The sequence below is a fragment of the Erpetoichthys calabaricus genome, chromosome 3 (assembly GCF_900747795.2).
Source record: "Erpetoichthys calabaricus chromosome 3, fErpCal1.3, whole genome shotgun sequence".
In the NCBI taxonomy this organism is placed as follows: domain Eukaryota; kingdom Metazoa; phylum Chordata; class Cladistia; order Polypteriformes; family Polypteridae; genus Erpetoichthys; species Erpetoichthys calabaricus.
The window spans coordinates 47,802,288-47,823,309 of NC_041396.2; the positions used below are offsets into that span (position 1 = coordinate 47,802,288).

General features: G+C 37.3%; 1 protein-coding gene across 2 annotated transcripts in view; it reads left to right on the forward strand.

Annotated features, from left to right (window-relative positions):
- LOC114647997 (sorting nexin-9-like) overlaps positions 1 to 21,022 on the forward strand; it is a 126,124-nt gene that overhangs the window by 96,688 nt on the left and 8,414 nt on the right. For both annotated transcript variants that reach the window (XM_051925595.1, XM_028796766.2), the window contains 3 exons: positions 6,393 to 6,469; positions 12,051 to 12,140; positions 20,283 to 20,397. In XM_051925595.1, coding sequence (XP_051781555.1) covers positions 6,393 to 6,469; positions 12,051 to 12,140; positions 20,283 to 20,397 — 282 coding nt within the window. The remainder of the gene's footprint in view (positions 1 to 6,392; positions 6,470 to 12,050; positions 12,141 to 20,282; positions 20,398 to 21,022) is intronic.

A 21,022-nucleotide genomic window follows, 5' to 3' on the forward strand; every position in this document is an offset into this window, starting at 1 on the left:
CTTACCTGGAATTACCTTTTACACTTAAACGGCGTGTACAAAGAAATTTTCAAATAAACCTTTACACTGTGCCACACACTTTATTGTTTGCTTTCTATTTGCATCATCTACACTGTCACACTATTCTATATCTCATTCATACATCACGCTCTTTGTCATTCCCAACACCAGGGGTTGGCGAGCAGGGGGCAGAGCCCCCTAGTAAACTCATAAAATAGCCATTAAACTGGTGATAATTATTAAAAAGAAAAACATCTACTAAGTAAATACATGTAAACACAGTATAACTCAGCCATTAGAGTAAATAAAATTACCATTTGAAAATATTCTTTATCTTTTCCCTGTTCCCTCTGTGTAAAGTACTACTTGTAAATAGGACAGCAACTAAAACGAAGTACAGTAATCCCTCCTCCATCGCGGTGGTTGCGTTCCAGAGCCACCCGCGAAATAAGAAAATCCGCGAAGTAGAAACCATACGTTTATATGGTTATTTTTATATTGTCATGCTTGGGTCACAGATTTGCGCAGAAACACAGGAGGTTGTAGAGAGACAGGAACGTTATTCAAACACTGCAAACAAACATTTGTCTCTTTTTCAAAAGTTTAAACTGTGCTCCATGACAAGACAGAGATGACAGTTCCGTCTCACAATTAAAAGAATGCAAACATATTTTCCTCTTCAAAGGAGAGGTCACACCCCCTCCGTCAGGAGCAGAGAGAGAGAGAGATAGAGAGAGACAGATAGATAAAAAAATCAATACGTGCCCTTCGAGCTTTTAAGTATGCGAAGCACCGTGCAGCATGTCGTTTCAGGAAGCAGCTGCACAAAAGATAGCAACGTGAAGATAATCTTTCAGCATTTTTAGACGAGTGTCCTTATCGTCTAGGTGTGCGAACAGCCCCCCTGCTCAATCCCCCTACGTCAGGATCAGAGAAAGTCAGCGCAAGAGAGACAGAAAAGTAAGCCGGGTAGCTTCTCAGCCATCTGCCAATAGCGTCCCTTGTATGAAATCAACTGGGCAAACCAACTGAGGAAGCATGTACCAGAAATTAAAAGACCCATTGTCCGCAGAAATCTGCGAACCAGCAAAAAATCTGCGATATATATTTAAATATGCTTACATATAAAATCCGCGATGGAGTGAAGCCGCGAAAGGCGAAGCGCGATATAGCGAGGGATTACTGTATTTAACATGTGCTAAAGGTGGACCTTGTGAATACTGCAACATTACCACAACTACAATTTACTTTTTAGAACCACATAAACACAGTGGGAGAAAAATCAGTTGTGTTGCCAGTTGAGCTTATTCATCAGCAGGTATTTATAGGCTTACTTTTTATCTGATGAGCAATACAAACTGAAGGTGGCTACAACAGGTGGTGATGTATAGCTACTGACGGCATGTAATAACAACATGTGTGAGACTAATTGGTTACAATGTTTTTTCACTCAAACATAAATTGTATTGTCAAAGTTCGCAGTCCAAAAATCAACTGCTACTCAAAATTTTAGCATATAATTATTTAATGCTTTGCGACTGAAAAAGTCTAGCATATTGGTCAGTCTTCTATTGGTTTTAACTCAGTCTTCTCTTCAAGAGATTCAAGTTGCCATTCTCCATCAAAACCATTTCAGTGTGATTTATACTTTATGTGGACGAAGGTTCGAGGCAAACAGCAGGCAGACAGCAGATGTAGAGTAAAAAAGCAATTTCTTTATTCTTGGTGAGCAGAGAGACCATTGCAGCCCCTGTCAGCTAGTGTCACTGACAGTTTCTAGTCACAGCCCCCCTTCCTCTTTTCACAGCAGGCTTTTATATCTTTTTTTTGTCACGCACGCACTTACTGCCAAGCTTATTTTATAGTTGCAGCTTCACAAGCAGCCCTCCCTTACTGGTGGGGTAAATTCTCTTTTTTTAACTAAGACAGAATATAATTTCCTAAGAGCTGACCCACCCTTCATTTCTACACCTAGGCTCTAATGCTTAATAATCTTTTAACTTCCCCACATCACATACCTTAACAATCTTAATGCATTCATATGGTTAACACAAAGAACTCTTGTACTTAAAAATATATATATACAGTATATATATACAGTTTCTTAGCATCAGCTGGTTTGCATAACATATTTTCCATCCACCGAAACGCACACAGATAGTACTCATCAAGGCGATTTAGCCTTGTTTATCCAAGTACAAAAATATTCGTTGCACTAAGGCGTAGTCACGAAATCTTCTTCCCCTCCCTTTGACTAGGTCAAAAGGCCCTCATCCCAAGACTTTTTGTTCAATTACTATTTAAGATATTGATTCAAATTTTTTATCATTCCACATTTACAAACATTATTAAGCTGCTTTATGCCAAATATGCCTGGCAGCTACATTCATGATGTCTATCTCAATTTAAGATGGATATTTAACAAAATACACATGAAATTAGAATTGATCCATTGTAATACTAGAGTCGAAAAGAGCCCAAAAGCAGTATTTTCAATTTATGTTAATAAGTCCATTATTAATCAAAAATATATTTTACTTCTAGGCTTTTTTACTTAAATATGTTATGTCTGACAGTTTATCTTGTTTGTCTTCTTGTTGAAGTTGTTTAAGATGTTTTTTTTCCTGTCCTGATGTTTTAAAAGTCTCTTATAAAATACAGCATACGTTCATATGCCTACTTGAATTATTTGGTCAAAATTAGTTGTTAGATTAAGCAGTTAATTAATAAATAATTGTTTACAAAATAATTGTTTGTGGCAGCCCTGCTTTTGGCTAAGCCAGAGGTAAAATCGAGGCGTCTTATATCAGTGTCCTATATTTGTATGGTACCTTGCAAAATCCCTTAGTAGCAGCAATGTTTCACAGAGGTTATCTAGTTATGGTAACAGTGTGTAGCCATGCATTGTCATTGTGGAAAATTATTATTTTGGTTTAGGAATTTGAGGGCAATAACGAGCAAGAATACTCCACGGATATTCAGTTTGATTATTTATTGTGAAGGGATATACTGGCATATGCTGTAACTCCCCAAACTTTGAAGTCTATCATTGGAAACATTTTCTTCATTGGCAATGGTCTGTGCAGGCACCCTTACTCTGGATTTGTCTGGACCTGCTACAGACTTGGTATGGGTTCTCACTCTGTTCAAGTGAGAAATTAAACTCATCGCTGATCATGAATTGGTGACACTATGCTACCCATCGATGTATTTGTTATCACCAGTATTAATATTAACATTTGCGTGTTTGTTGCAATATAGTCTAGACTAGCCATCTGATATACATGCTAATCTTCCAAGTCTGTCATCCTTCAGCAATTCTACAGTCTCACACACATACCAGGGTGGAGGTGTTCCATTCAATTCAGTCTCCAATCCCTATCATGGAGTGGAAAATTTTTACTTTTTCAAACTGTAGACTGCTATATTAAGTGTTTAATTATGTTCCTCAAACAAATCGGGATGAACTGAATTTACATTACTTTATAATTACAGGTAAGTATACACCACAGAACCTGTTTCAATTCATATATAACCTGGAAATGGAGGGAAACCACAGGACTAATAGTTACAGAGTTAGTTTGTAGCTTGAGAATGGAAGAAATATGGAGGTACTTAAAAAATCAAACATTCTGATCAAAGTCATTCATTATAAGGACAAGATAGCCAATCAAATGTGCATAATGTCACATGCCTCAGAATCCCGTTATGGCTATCTTACATAACTTAATAAAGACATCTTTTTCTTATTCCTCATGGATCTTTAACTCTGCCAAATATCTGTCTGGGCTCTGGTCACACTTAATGTGGGCTATATCATGATACTTTAACAATATTTTTTGTCATCATTAAATTAGTTAAGTTATAAGTCAGTTTTTGTCATCGCCAGGTTAGTTAAGTTATAGATACTATTAGGGGTGGGCGGTATGACCAAAATTCTATATCACGGTATTTTTCTAAATTATCCCGGTTTCACGGTATTCAACGGTATTTTTTTCCCCATGCATGAGTGGATGTTAACCACATTTTCCACTGCAATTACTGGCTAAGAATAACCTATTCCACTGTCAAGAGTATTGTACATTGTACAAAAAAAAAAACATTTTAATGTGCACACAAGTATTAATACAGTTTTGCATTGCCCCATAAAGTGATAGTTTTCAAGGGGGTGGCACTAATGGAGAAGGTATCACATTGCATGACAGATGCAGTCAAAATATAGAACCTTTTTATTGAACAAATTTTGCAAAAACAAACTATAATTTTGACAACATATTTTCAACCATACAAAGAGGCATTTAGACTTAGTAAAATATCCAGAAGTGCTTGTCAAAAATTGTATTGCACCAAATATGTCTTAGAAAAGGAATAAATAGTAAATATTTTTTGTAAACCAACTACACTTTCTGTTAATGTTAACAATCTCTGTCCACTGACACGTTAAAGTGACGTTTTAAACAACTTTATCATCATTAAACTGCATAATATTTAAACTAATAAATAATAACAATAAAGTAAATAATAGTATTATTACTGATAGTTGCACTATTACTTCAAGACTTCAAGCCCAGGTGCATTACACAGTATTCACCAAATTAAAATAAAATACAACAAGTGCAACTTGGTGATGACATCTTTACCAATTGAACCATCATTTAGGCAAACTGCATTAATATGGACCTTGCTTCAAGCTAAGCTATACTGTGAAGAAAAAAACAAACTATATGTCGAGAACAAAGTCGACATTTCCACTTTATTCTCGCCGTTTATGTTTAGATTAAAGTCGACATTTCCACTTTATTCTCATAGTTTACTTCATAATTAAAGTAGAATGTCGTAAACTAAACTTCTTCCTAAAATCAATGTTTAATCAATTACTTAATTTACCCCGTCATAAATTAATGCAGCACATTAAATGCTTTGTGTTACGTTCCCCGACCCAGTGCTTAATCGCTACGCTTCTTAAACTGACTTCCTCCACACTAAGAGAAGACAGTGATCACCATACAGAATCCATTCACTTCATGATATTCCTGCTTTCTGAAAATTTAGAATGCTAAGATAAATACTTGATATCATTTTCATGATGAAATGCATTAAAGCAGGTATTACACATGCACGGTAGTGAGGCGGTAGTGCTGCTCCCTCGCAGTAAGGGGTCCCCAGGTGTATGTTCAGTGTAGAGAACTTTATGGCAGGTGTGACGAGGCTCCAAAAAACTGGATGTATGAATAGCTATCGCACAGGTTTAACTTAAATATTGTGTAAATGTTGGGTTTGTGATCTGCTGGTCGGAGACACGAACACAGAATTCAGTGCATGTTCTTCTGAGCGGGCTATCTTTATTGCATGCATGCTGTCTCTATCTGACGTAGGCTACCAAAACCCCAGTTCCTGTCCTTCCTTTTTCTTTCACCACATAACCAATCACCACACAATAAACGTCTTTGTGAAATTAAAACTAGTTATAAACTTAGCCCACGGAGTGTTCAGAACTTTAAAAATATCTTCATTATACATGTTTAATTATGCCATCCATTCAGAGTTGCGCCCATCTATGAACGAATCGCTTAACACAAAGCATTTAATGTGCTATATAACTTATGACAGGGTTTGAGAAAATCTAGTAAATTAAATATTCATTTTATGATGAAGCTTAGTTTACGATGTTCTACTTTAATGACAAATTACGAGAATAAAGTCAATATGTTCACTTTATTCTCGTCATAAGCGTCAAGATTAAAGTGGAAATGTCAAGAATAAAGTCAAAATGTCGTCACACTATTACACAGTACCCAGGTACATTACACTGTATTTAAAACAAATAAAACAAGTACAACTTGGCTTGCAGTATTATCCAGTAGTATAGAAACAGTATTTACACATCTGACCTTTAAAACTGAAGCATCTCCAGGCAACAAGATGTGACTGCTTTTTTTCGGCTCTCTGTCCATTTTCACCGCGCGGCATACCTATGCTACCGCCCACTATTTGGTGATGTAGCAGTGAAAAAGAGCCGTAGTGCAACAAATCTGTGTTTAGCGGTGTAGCAGTGAAAAAGGTCCCCACTTGAACAGTTTCCCACTGCGCCACGTTCTGAACGTCGTTTAGGCAATTTAAACCGGTGTTGCGGTATAAGAAAAATCCATATCATAAAAAAATAAAAAACGTTTTTCGGTATGAACCGGTATACCGCCCAACACTAGATACTATCCATTTCTGTACAATCGTAAATAAGTATTAAATATTACAGAAGTGTCTGTAAAATATCCCTGTATAAATATAAAATGAGATACTGAAAAATCGATTATGATATCCAATATTTGATTTTATTAGAACTTCTTAAATAAATATGTGACTTTTTATTATTGTTTTAATAATTTCTTTTGAAGGCGAAGCCACACTAACAGATGCCTTAACATATGCTGGCAAAACATATGAAGAAATAGCAGGCTTAGTTGCTGAACAGGTAAGTGTTTTATGCTTGGTTAAAAGCAAATATTTCTTCTGAATTCTACTTTTCTATTTAGGAAAGCTTATTAACAAGAATGCTATAATTATTGTTGTTTTATCTCTGTTTTTATCTTTCTTTGCCTTTGTTTAAATTTTTTATGTAGCACTTTGAGATTTACTGCTAATGTAAAGTGCCCTATAAATAAAACACATTATTATTATTATTTCTTATCAATCAATGTAGGGATTTTGTGTAAATTACAGTAAAATCATAAATAAACCTAATACAAAAAAAATGCATACTTTGAACTAATATTAAAAGTTAAAAATGCTGCGATCAGTTTTAAAAAGTATGTCATTTTCTCTACACATATTTGGAACAGCATGTTCTTAAAAGTGCTTTATGTATAATTTATAAATTTGCGATTTGTGAAAATTCATCTGAATACAAATCTGTTGATTAGGAGCACTTTTTGGGTTTTTTCATTTTTAGCATAATTTTGCTGATCAGAATACTTCTTGTGTGACCTTTAAAGGTGAAGTAAGCCTAATCCCCATTTCAAAAATGTTGTTACCACAGTTCTGTACTTTTATGCACATGTTACACAGTTGTGAACATGTACAATATCTACTTATATAACCCCATTTCAAAAATGTTGTTACACTGTGTAAAATTTAAATAAAAACAGAATACAATGATTTGCAAATCTCATAAACCCATATTTTATTCACAATAGAACATAGAAATATATCAAATGTTGAATGATACATTTGACTATTTCATGAAAAATATTAGCTCATTTTGAATTTGATGGCAGCAACACATATAAAAATAGTTGGGACCGGGGCAATAAAAGTCTGGAAAAGTAAGTGGTAAAAAGAAACAGCAGAGGGAACATTTGGCAACTAATTCAGTTAATTGCTAATAGGTCAGTGACATGATTGGGTATAAAAAGTGCATTTAGATAGATGGAGTCTTTCAGAACTAAAGATGGGCAGAGGTTTGCCATTCTGCAAAAAATTGCCTACAAATCGTGGAACAATTTCAGAATAATGTTCCTCAACGTAAAATTGTAATATAACGTAAAATATGTTATAATGTTCCTTAACATAAAAAAGACTTAAGTTCTGCAGTACATAATATCAACAACAGATTATGAAAATCTAGAGAAATCTCTGTACACAAGGGACAAGGCCAAAAATCAATATTGGATGCTTATGATCCTCAGGCCCTCAGATGATACTGCATTATAAACAGGCCTGATTCTGTTATGGAATTCACTTCTTGGCACAGGGACACTTCCAGAAATCATTGTCTTTGAATAGAGTTCAACCTGCCATCCACAAATGCAGATTAAAGCTCTATATGCAAAGAAGAAGATATATGTGAACACAGTCCTGAAACGCTGGCAAGTTCTCTGGGCCAAAGCTTATTTGAAATGGACTGAGGCAAAGTAGAAAACTGTTCTGGGGTCAAACGAATTGAAATTTGAAATTCTTTTTGGAAAACATGGACACCACGTCCTGTGGACTAAAGAAGAGAAGGATCATCCAGCTTGTTATCAGTGCTCAGTTCAAAATCCTGCATTTCTGATGGTATGGGGGTGTATTAGTGCCTATGGAATTGGCAGCTTGCACATCTGAAAAGGCACCATCAATGCTGAAAGGTATAGATAGACATTTATTTTTAACATATGCTCCCATCCAGACGACATCTTTTTCAGGGAAGGCCTTGCATATTTCAGCAAGACAATGCTAAACCGCGTACTGCATCTATTACAATAGCATGGGGGTACTGAACTGGCCTGCCTGAAGTCCAGACCTTTCACTATCTGAAAACATTTGGTGCATCATGAAACAAAAATGTAATGAAGAACAAGGACTGTTAAGCAGCTAGAATCCTACATGAGACAAGAATGGGACATCATTGCTCTCCCAAAAGTCCAGCAATTGATCTCAGTTCCCAGACATTTATGGACTGTTGTTAAAAGAAGAGGACATGCTACAGAGTACCAAACGTGGACCTGTCCCTACTTTTTTGGGATGTGTTGCTGCCATCAAATTCAAAATAAGCTTATTCTTTTCTTAAAATGGTACATTTTCTCACTTTCAACATTTAATGTTTTCTATGTTCCATTGTGAATAAAATATGGATTTGTGAGATTTGCACATCATTGCATTCTATTTATATTTACATTTTATACAACATTTCTACTTTTTTTTGGAATTGGGGTTGTAGTTTCCAGAAGACAACTCCGTATTCACTACCTGTTCTGGTTGACCTTGTTGGTATGAGCAAGTCTTCTTTGGCCTACTGGGTGCTATCTTACATTCAGATTGCTTAACTTTCATAATAATCTTTTACAGAGATTCACACTGTTTCATTTAGGCAATGCCAGTGCACTTACATTTTACCCACATTGCTCTGACACATTTTTAACAGAAAAGTTTAACTTTGAAAAAATACAATAAGCCAAACTGACATCTTCTGCTAATTTTTCTGAAGAGGGTCATGTCTCCTTCACTGCTAACAGTGATTACTATAGTTTCTCAATGAACTTAAAAAAGACTTGCACACACATTGGAGTAGCTGATAAAAGAATAACAGATAGCCGAGTTGTTGAATCTTTACAATGTAAATTTCTCTTGTAATGCTTTGTCTTCATGAAAGCATAACTTGTGTATATAAGCAGGTGTGAGTTTTTTGGTGACCAGAGCTACTTAAGATACTTTAGTTAATAATTATTTTATGATTTAACTTTTAAAATTGATTGCTTTTAGTTTTTGTTCACTTGCTTAAAGCATTGCCTTAGTTTTACAATAAACTGACTTAAAGAAAATCACAAACATTTGTGCATTCAGTTTGTTATTAATGGATCAATTTCCAAAGCTAATGATTGCTAATGAATGAACACATGAATTGGCACAATTTTACAATAAAAATATAAAGTATAAAGCAGTCAGGCCTGTATGCATTATTTGAGATAGGATGGTGTGTAGAGTTGGATGTAGCTATTACATAATTTGATAATGGTTTTCATTTTTCCTTATATTTTCTGGAAATTGATTGCCATACTGTTATAATTTAGATAAAAACAATTGTCACGTTTGTATGTGGAGAGTTGAATAGCAAAAGGTTTTCTTTTACTTGTAACTTTAGCTTTGAATTTGAGTATTTATCTGTAAATGCTATGTGCTGTACCCTGTCTTGCACACTGACAGGACCAGTATATACTACTATTTGATTCAAAAGAAATTTTAGGTTTGTTACACAATCACAGTATTTTTCATTCAGAATCCACACTAGTGGTGATAATTAGAAAATAAATAATTATTGGAATAAATATGTTTTTTGCTTTTTATGGGTTGCATCATGACTTTATTCCAGTTAATTCTAAACATTTTGATTTTCTTTCTTTTAAAGAACTGAAGTGGACATAATCTGTGAATTTAAGAAAGGTTCTAAAACCTTTTTGTTTAATATAAGCAACACTATGTGATACATTCTTTCAAAATTGGTGCTGTTTGCAATCGCCATTGAACCACTGGCGGTTCACTACTGAAATTCTTATCAGATAAAGGGGATTGTCAGAGAAGGACTGGAACAGAAAATTTCTCTATATGCAGATGATATGGTTTTATATATATCAGACCCAGAAAACACTGTCCCTGCAGTTTTAACAGCACTAACAGAATTTCAAAAGATATCTGGTCTTAAAATTAATCTGAATAAAAGTATACTCTTTCCAGTGAATTCACAAGCATACAATATTAGACTGGACACCCTACCTTTTACCATAGCAGATCAGTTTAAATACCTAGGGGTAAATATCACAAGTAAACATAAAGGTCTTTATCAACAAAATTTTGCCGTCTGTATGGAAAAAATTAAGCAAGACTTGAATAGAAGGTCAACCCTTCATCTCACTCTAGCCGGAAGAATTAACGTTGTTAAGATGAATATCCTTCCTAAACTTCTTTTTTTATTTCACAACATTCCAATATATATCAATAAATCATTTTTTAAACAGTTAGATTCAACAATAACCTCATTCATTTGGAACTCAAAACACCTGCGTATCCGAAGAGCGACCCTACAAAGACCTCAGGCAGAAGGTGGATTAGCTTTACCTAATTTTCAGTTTTATTACTGGGCAGCAAACATACAAGCCATAAAAACCTGGACACAAATAAATGAACATACACAGGCTTGGTCCGCAATAGAAGTAAAATCCTGTAGTACTTCTTTATACTCCATGCTCTGCTCTCCAATAAATTCAAGTTATCGCAAATATACTAATAACCCAATTGTGCTTTACTCACTCAGAATATGGAACCAAATTAGAAAGCATTTTAAGATGGAAAATCTTTTATCGGTGACACCTCTGCAAGAGAACCACCTATTTCAACCCTCGCAAACATATCCAGTTTTTAATACCTGGAAAAGATTTGGGATTAAAATGCTCAGAGATCTTTATATTGACAACATATTTACATCTTTTGAACAATTACGTTCAAAATTCAACCTCCCAGCTACACATTTCTTTCACTATCTTCAAATTAGAAATTTTGTTAAACAGAAATTGCCCGATTTCCCCCACCTCGCACCCCCCACAATGCTGGAAAAAATACTGCTCGATTTCGAGGAATTAAACACCATTTCCGCATTATATAAAATTCTATTAGAGTTCCTACCTTTCAAAGATCCAAGAGGACATTGGGAAGAAGATCTCTTAATCAATATATCAAAAAAGGAGTGGAAGGTAGCAAAGCAGAGAATTCACTCGAGCTCCATATGCGCAAAGCATAGAATTATTCAACTAAACATTATATATTGAGCTCATCTGTCTCGCTTAAAACTGTCCAAAATGTTTCCAGGGCAAGATCCAACCTGCGAACGCTGCAACCAAGCTCCTGCCTCACTGGGTCACATGTTCTGGGCCTGCACCAAACTAACATCATTTTGGACCAAAATATTTAAGTGCCTTTCAGACAGCCTTGGTATCACAATCCCTCCTAACCCATTAACAGCTGTGTTCGGTGTTCTTCCAGACGGGCTTGAAGTGGAGAAGGACAAGCAAACGGTGATTGCATTCACTACACTTTTGGCACGCAGACTTATTCTGTTAAATTGGTTGGCACACAGACTTATTCTGTTAAATTGGAAGAATCCTAACTCTCCTCTGATAAGTCAATGGGAAACTGATGTTTTATATTATTTGAAATTGGAAAAAATCAAATTCTCAGTTAGAGGATCTGTACAAAATTTTTTCAAAACCTGGCAGGATCTAATCAATATTATTTTAGAAATTGAGAAATAACTATTACCGCATTTAATTCCCTTCTCCATCTCTTATTTACATATATATTTATTTCTCCCTTTCTTTTGTTTATTGCTGCCTTATTAAAAAGCCCTAAGCAATTCCCCTTTGGCTAAGCTCTCCTTCTCAGGGGTGGGGTTTGATTTGTCTTCAGTTTTGTTTGGTTATAAATTGATCTATTTGTATGGAATGATTACAATAAAAATTAATAAATAAATAAAAAATTGGTGGAATATTTCTCAACATGTATTTACCATTTTTTTATCTGCTTTACAGCCCAAAAAAGATCTGCACTTTTTAATGGAAACCAACAATGAGTATAAAGGACTCTTGGGTTGCTTTCCTGATACAATTGGAGTCCACAAGGTATTTATGCATTTTTGCATTCAAAAGTATTTTAAGACTATTAAAACAAAAAAAAACAGTATCTGGAGCTATTATGTCTATAGTTTTTACTTTTTCTCTTTGAATAGTAGTCTCCCACTCCCTTTTTTTTTTTTTTTATAAAGACAAAATATTGATGTTAGACACAGACATATTTACAAATAGTACTGCTTAAAAGATGCATTATTTTAGCTAGGCTCCTAAATGATAAATAATATAACTGGTTAGAAAAGCTATTCTGCTAAATGTATCAGACAGACACATTTAATTTTTCGGTCTCATTTGCTTCAAAATAATGCCAAACTTAAGAATAATAACACAAATAAGAACTGTGTGCCAAAGAATTTCTGTGGTTAAGTGTTAACTGAAATCTTTTATGAATTACCACAGAGACTGAGCAAAATTGGTATTTTTTTCTTTGGACAAAAGTGAAAATATGACACACAATTAAAAGTTTTAACTACTGTCAAAGAATATAGTTTCAGCTTTTAATTGTGTATATATTGTGAGCTGCGAAGCTGATTGCACCCCCAGAAGTTACAGACGCCCCTGGGAAAACCCCTAAGAAACACAGACAGATTACCATCACATTCCTCCTTTCCCTTCTAGCCGGCTCTGCCGCATAATATGCCTCTCGTGCGGTACTCCGCCTTCTTAAAAAGCCTGCACGGGCTTCTCTTAGTTTGTTAAATTGATTGCTTGCTTCTCCTTATCTCTCTTTCAGACATTCTCTGCTCCTGGCAGAACTGTCATCTCTGACTTGTCATGGAGCACGTTTAAACTTTTGAAAAAAAAAACAAATGTTTGTTTGCAGTGCTTTGAATAAAGTTCCTTTTTTTCTACAACCTCCTGTGTCTCTGTGCAAATCTTCCCCCCCATAGCTGATGCCTGTGCAATCTTCCCCCATAGCTGATGGGGGAAAGGTTACACTAGTTGTGAAACTCCTAATAAGAGGCAAGGTTCAGTCCCAGCCACACAATATCAAGAAGATGGAAGAAGCATTTCAGTAGAAAGGCAAGACTGCCTACTTACTTAGACTTCGGTCCTCCTGCGCCCTGCGGCGCATTGGGCAGCAAGTGATCTCCAGTTGTCTCTATTGTTGGCAGTGATTTTGGCCTCTTCAAGACTGACATCAAGTTTCGTAAGATCTTCTTTAGGGTTCGACACCAAGTCATGCGAGGCCGGCCTTTCTTCCGTTTTCCACCTGGTGGTGGTATCTATTTCATAGCATTGCTGCCGTGTTGGTCTTCTGGTAACCGTAATATGTGGCCTGCAAGCCGCATTCGATAATTTATCACAATATAAAGCAGCAATCATGCTTCTTCTTTGTACTTCCTCATTTGTGATGTGATCACGATAGGTGATACCCAGAATTCGCCTTAGGCATTTATGATGGAAGAAATTTAGCTTCCTGGTGATTTGATTCGTAACTTTCCAGGTTTCACTGGCGTAGATTGCCATTGGGATAGTGATAGCTTGGTACAGTCGTACTTTAGTGTTCAACGTGATGGCCTTTGATTGCCATCACTTTTTTTTTTGTCCGTGTTGATAACCAGACCCACCTTTGCGGCCTCCATATAAAGGTTTGTTGTGATGTCCTGTAGATGCACTGCTTAATGACATTGCGAAGTATAAAAATTTGATCACAACATGAGTGGCCGTGTCTGAATCCTGTCTTGTCTTCTCTCAAGGTCTGGTCTACCATGCCCTGCGGGCAGCGCAGTAGCATGATGGTAAACACCTTTCCAGGCACTGATAACAGTGTGATGCCTCGCCAGTTGTTTGACGATGACCCCATTTCTCCAGTCGTATGGAACACCCATGTTCTGCCAACACTTATTTAGTATAGCGTCAATTGCTCCGTCATACAGTTGCCCCCATATTTCAAATGTTCGGTGTTAATAGTCGAGTCCAGGGACTTTATTATTCTTTAGTGCTTTGAGTGCCTTTTCAACTTCAGTTGTTTCATTTTTGCCAAGATTGATATCAAGTTCAGCTACATCATTGTCTGCAGGGAAAGTAAAGGTTGCAGATGGGTTCAATTGGTTCAAGACATCTCGGAAGTGTTCCATCCATCTGGCATCTTGTTCGGCTTGGCTGTTTAGGACTTCTCCTGTTTTACTTTTGATCGGTACACTGTGATGGCTGTAAGCACCTGTCAGTTCTCGAACAATATGATACAAAGTTCTTGTGTCATTTTTGTCAGCAGCATCCTGTGCTTCAAGGCTTTTTTCTCAATCCATGCTCTCTTGTCTGTGCAGCAACTGCGCTTAACTTGCCGGTCTAAGTCAGTGTACTCTGCACTTGCTGACATTTTAACGGAGTAGATTTTTGCTTTGTCCCACTTGTTTTTTAGCATTTTCCACTTGTCTATCAGTGCCCAAGTTTCTTCTCGGATCCATCATTCTCTTTGTATCCCACTCCGGCGACCCAGTGTCATCTCGGCGCTTTTAGTAACTACTGCTTTGAACGCTGTCCGTTGCTGTTCAACGGCGCATGACTTATCATGTTGCAGTGACTGGAAACGGTTTGATAACTCTATTTGAAAATGGGTGGCAATGGATCTGTCCTTTAGCTTCTCTACGGCGAATGGCCTTATTGGTTGCCGGTTGTATTTCTGCCTGAATCTGAGGCGAAGTCGGCTCACCGATAGCTAGTGATCTGAGTATATACAGTATATCTGCTCCACGGTATACTTCCAACGTCGAGAACCACTGATCTCCATCGCTTATTGAAGCAAATATAGTCAATTTCATTATTGACGTTACCATTTGGTGAGCACCATGTTGTCTTATGTATTGTCTTATGCGCAAAGTATGTGTGGATAACACATAGGTTATTTATGTTGCAAAAAAACAACAGCTGTTTGCCATTGTTGGTTGTGCATTTGGTGGACCCATGTGGGCCTATCACATGCTCGACACTTGTTCTGTAGGTATCAGTTTGTGTATTCATATCACCAATAAGTAGTTTGACATCGTGGCTAGGTATTTTGTCGAACACTTCTTGTAATTGGTCATAGAAAGCATCCTTGTCTTTTTCTGCCACATCCTCAGTTGGCGCATATACCTGGACAACGGTGGTCTTGGCATGTCTGGAGCGGAATCTGGCAGCGATGATACGACTGCAGATAGGGTTCCAGCCGACCAGTGATTTGGCCACAGCTGCACTTAACACCATTACTACTCCTTGGATGCATTTCTCCTCATGACATGAGTATAAAACATCGATGTGATATTACTCAAACTCATGCAATAGTTGCATCAGGTGCCTTGTTTGATTAAATGTGCAAGCATTCCAAGTCGCAATTTTAGTATCATTGGCTACACTCATCAGGCCTGGAACTTCCTTTCGGCTTTCATCCATGACCATCATGAATGAAGATGTGCCATCATCTTCGTGCCTATGCTCTGTGTTTATTTGCTTGATAACTCTTGCTGTTTCTGTAGCAGTTCTAAGTTTTTACGAGGATGGGATTGCTGGTCCCACGCCTCAACCCTCCTTTTTTCATCCGGGCTTTTACACAGCAATAAAAGTACACCTTCCTCAAGCAGCTTTTTGTTTGTTTACTGTCGCTTCCATTCAGGAAGTATTTTATGAGCAGAAATAATTGGTAAGAACAGGAGAGATTAAAATTTCAAAGGGTCTGCTGTCTCCTAAAGCATTAAAACTTTGCTCTCCTGATCACTTAAGAGGTATGATCCAGTCTTGTTAAATACCTCATGCAGATGATTAGCTATTAACATTTCAGATAATTTAAGAAAGCTCTGACTACAGACCTTCAGTGGCAGACCTCTCTGTCTGCTCCAGCCACAGGACCTGCAGGATCATTCAGGGTCCAGTAGCTGGAGGTGAAAGTGATCTACAGTGCATCCGGAAAGTATTCACATCGCATCACTTTTTCTACATTTTGTTATGTTACAGCCTTATTCCAAAATGGATTAAATTCATTTTTTTCCTCAGAATTCTACACACAACACCCCATAATGACAACGTGAAAAAGTTTATTTGAGATTTTTGCAAATTTATTAAAAATAAAAAGATTGAGAAAACACATGTACATAAGTATTCACAGCCTTTGCCATGAAGCTCAAAATTGAGCTCAGGTGCATCCTGTTTCCCCTGATCATCCTTGAGATGTTTCTGCAGCTTAATTGGAGTCCACCTGTGGTAAATTCAGTTGATTGGACATGATTTGGAAAGGCACACACCTGTCTATATAAGGTCCCACAGTTGACAGTTCATTTCAGAGCACAAACCAAGCATGAAATCAGAGGAATTGTCTGTAGACCTCCGAGAAAGGATTGTCTCGAGGCACAAATCTGGGGAAGGTTACAGAAAAATTTCTGCTGCTTTGAAGGTCCCAATGAGCACAGTGTCCTCCATCATACGTAAGTGGAAGAAGTTCGAAACCACCAGGACTCCTCCTATAGCTGGCCGGCCGTCTAAACTGAGTGATCGGGGGAGAAGGGCCTTAGTCAGGGAGGTGACCAAGAACCCGATGGTCACTCTGTCAGAGCTCCAGAGGTCCTCTGTGGAGAGAGGAGAACCTTCCAGAAGAACAATCATCTCTGCAGCAATCCACCAATCAGGCCTGTATGGTAGAGTGGCCAGAAGGAAGCCATTCCTTAGTAAAAGGCACATGGCAGCCCGCCTGGAGTTTGCCAAAAGGCACCTGAAAAACTCTCAGACCATGAGAAAGAAAATTCTGTGGTCTGATGAGTCAAAGATTGAACTCTTTGGTGTGAATGCCAGGCGTCACGTTTGAAGGAAACCAGGCACCGCTCATCACCAGGCCAATACCATCCCTACAGTGAAGCATGGTGGTGGCAGCATCATGCTGTGGGGATGTTTTTCAGCGGCAGGGAATGGGAGACTAGTCAGGATAAAGGGAAAGATGACTGCAGCAATGTACAGAGACATCCTGGATGAAAAACTGCCCCAGAGCACTCTTGACCTCAGACTTGGGTGACGGTTCATCTTTCAGCAGGACAACAACTCTAAGCACACAGCCAAGATATCAAAGGAGTGGCTTCAGGACAACTCTGTGAATGTCCTTGAGTGGTCCAGCCAGAGCCCAGACTTGAATCCAATTGAACATCTCTGGAGAGGTCTTAAAATGGCTGTGCATCGATGCTTCCCATCCAACCTGATGGAGCTTGAGAGGTGCTGCAAAGAGGAATGGGCGAAACTGGCCAAGGATAGGTGTGCCAAGCTTGTGGCATCATATTCAAAAAGACTTGAGGCTGTAATTGCTGCCAAAGGTGCATCGACAAAGTATTGAGCAAAGGCTGTGAATACTTATGTACATGTGATTTCTCAGTTTTTTTTATTTTTAATAAATCTGCAAAAATCTCAAGTAAACTTTTTTCACGTTATCATTATGCGGTGTTGAGTGTAGAATTCTGAGGAAAAAAATGAATTTAATCCATTTTGGAATAAGACTGTAACATACCAAAATATTGAAAAAGTGATGCGCTGTGAATATTTTCCAGATGCCCTGTAGTTGTTAATGCTCACTGTCCAAAAATACCATTCTTGTCATTGTTTCCTAGCAGCTTTCTTTATTCTATTCTTGAGTGAGTGTCATTGTGTCATCCTTTCGTTTTCCCTCCTACACTTGACCAACAGTCCATTTACAATCACAGGAAAACCTTTGGCTGTTTTTTTTTTTTAATTGGGGGCCTGTTCTTAATTACAGCAGTGACACTAACATGCATGAAATACCCAGCATGGTATGGTGCCCACAAGTTCAAAGCAACTGAAATTACCCATTCTACTTCAGAATTACACACACATAATCTTTTGGTATCTGCTTGCATGCTTTATACATCATTGTCTGCCTATAAAATGCTGACACTTGTTGAGCAGTCTGTTACATTGGATATGTACATTCACTTTTAAAGCCCACAATAACAATATGAATAAATGGTACTGTATACATTTATTAAGCTAAGGTAAACTGTGAAATTCCAGGGTATATAGATTATAGAGGAAATAATCCATTAGGGCTAATAAGTATTAATAAATGCATGTCATAGTTACAGATCTTCCTGAGCCTCTTTGGGCCTTCTAATATACTTACAGTCAAAGTAAAAAGTATGTGAACTCTTTGAAATAATCTGGTTTACTGGATGAATTGGTCATAAAAAGTGATCTGATCTTCATCTAAGTCACAAGTACTGATATACACAATGAGCTTAAGCCAATGACACACAAAAAATTCTACTCTTTCATGTCTTTATTTTATAAACGCATTCAACGTTCACAGTGGTGGTGGAAAAAGTAAGTGAACCTTGGGATTTAATAACTGGTTGACCCTCCTTTGGCAGCAATGACCTCAACCAGGCACTTCCTGTAACTGCAAATCAGACCTGCACATCGTGCGGGGGGAATTTTAGCCCATTCTTCCCTGTAGAAATGCCTTAACTCTTCCATATTCTTTGGTTGTCTTCTGTGTATGGCTCTCTTCAAGTCATTCCACAGCATCTCAATAGGATTGAGATCTGGGCTCTGACTGGGCCACTCCAAAAGGCGGAGTTTGTTCTTCTGAAGCCATTGTGCTGTGAATTTGCTGTGATGTTTGGGGTCATTGTCCTGTTGCATCACCCAGCCTCTTCTGAGATTAAGTTGACAGACAGACACCCTCACCTTATTCACCTTGTGAATTCATTTTCCCCTCAATGATGGCAAGCTGACCAGGCCCTCGTACAGCAAAGCAGGCCCAAATCATGATGTTCCCTCCACCATACTTTACTTTACTGTACGGATGATGTTTTGATGTTGATATGCAGTGCCTTTTTTACACCAAATGAAGTTCTGCTTGTTCCTCCCAAATAGTTCAATTTTGGTTTCATCACTCCACAAAACATTTTCCCAGTACCGTTGTGGAGTGTCCAAGTGCTGTTTTGCAAACTTCAGGCGTTCAGCAATGTTATTTTTTGTTAACAGTGGCTTCCTTCTTGGTGTCCTGCCATGGACTCCTTTCTTGTTCAATGTTTTGCGTATAGTTGACTCATGAACAGAGATGTTAGCCAGTTCTAATGACTTCTTCAAGTCCTTTACCTGTCACTCTAGGGTTCTTCTTTACCTCATTGCTGACTTTGCATTGTGCTCTTGGGGTCAACTTGGCAGGGAGCCCACTTCTAGGCAGAATACCATATTGTCTCCATTTATAGACAACTTGCCTAACAGTAGACTGATGAATATCAAAAATCTTTGAGATGACTTTGTAACCGTTTCCACCCTTATGTAGATTAACAATTCTCGATCTTAGCTCTTCAGACAGCTCTTTTGTGCGAGGCGTAATTCCCATCTGGATATGCTTCTTGTCAAAAACTCAAACTTTATAGTGTTTTTTATCAATCAAAGTAATTCTAGGCCATACCTCTGAACTCATTTCATTAAATGGACTCCAGATGTGCTAAATTCTGACTGCAATGAGCTTTTTAAAAAGTCATTAACTTAGGGTTCACTTACTTTTTCCAACCTTCAGTTTCACAGTTTGAATGATTTATTCAATATGGTCAAAACTTCTCTGAAAATCTGTGTATCTTTAGTTATAGGAGACTGTGTTTGTTCATTATTGTGACTGATATGAAGATACGACCATGTTTTATATGAGAATTAGATATAAATATAAATATAGATAATTCCTAGGGGTTTTACTTTGACTGTATGTGCAGGGTGGATTTTGAAGCAATTCCATCTACACAGAGATTCTATTCCAAGGCTCAAGGACGAAGTTCTCAGGGATTATAGGACACTGAGAACAAATAGTTCTGGTGACATGTTGCATGTTGGTCAGGCCCATAAGTAAGAATTTCGCTGTTTTCTGTACACAACAATTCTTAAATGATTGTACATTCTAATGTTGAAATGTTGACTTAAATATGTTTCATAGGGTTAGTAAGTACAGGTACCTTTATTGCTATGAAGCCCCATATACTGTGTGTTGTCAAAGTAGCTATACAGTTATATGAATGTATTTGTGTGATTTATACTACAGAGCACTGTGAAATGTAATCTTAAATTTTGAAGGTATTTTATGTAATGTCATAAATGCTATTCATGTACATTTTACCTCACATTTAATTCTGCATCATCCATTTATCTTGCCAACAGGCAGCAATAGAAAAAGTTAAAGAAGGTGATAAACTGATTGCTGCAAATAAAATAACTCAGCAAGAGAAGATGGCCATGGCTAAACGTTTGAGCACAATGTCCTATGCTCTACAAGGTACTCATTTCAGCTGAGCTTGTGTCTTTTGTGTGCAAAGAATGATTCAGAGCAATATAGCTATAAATATATATTGCAAAGATGACTGTCTTTTTCACTCACTCACTCATCAACAAATCGCTATTTCCTGTTTAGTTAAGAAGCTGGTATTTGGCAAGATGATACATCTAGGTCGATAGGTAACCTCTAAAAAATGACATTTTGATATATCAATATTTAGGGATCAATCACCATCCAACCCCTCAGTCTCCCCATATCCCCCACAACAGAAAAACTAAATACCACGAAATCTAAAAAATGCTTTAATGGTTTTGTTTGACATTCGATGACACTATGGCACTAGCATGAATGGACAACTGTAGCTGAGGTGATGTCCTGGACAGGAAATTGCGGACAAAATCATGTTTGCTTTGTACAGTGAAGTGTGAAATATAAAAAAATAAGTTTGACAAAGCTCAATGGTTAGCAAGCATGAATTGTAGAGCCAGACACTGTGGTTGTGATTGTTGTTGTTAGGAGAGGTAAGTAAAGGCAGAAGTGGTGTCCTTGAATCCTAGACAGGAAGGACAGATGGATCTCCCTGAAGCTTTCCTATTATATTGTTTTAAGAAATTAGATTCAATCA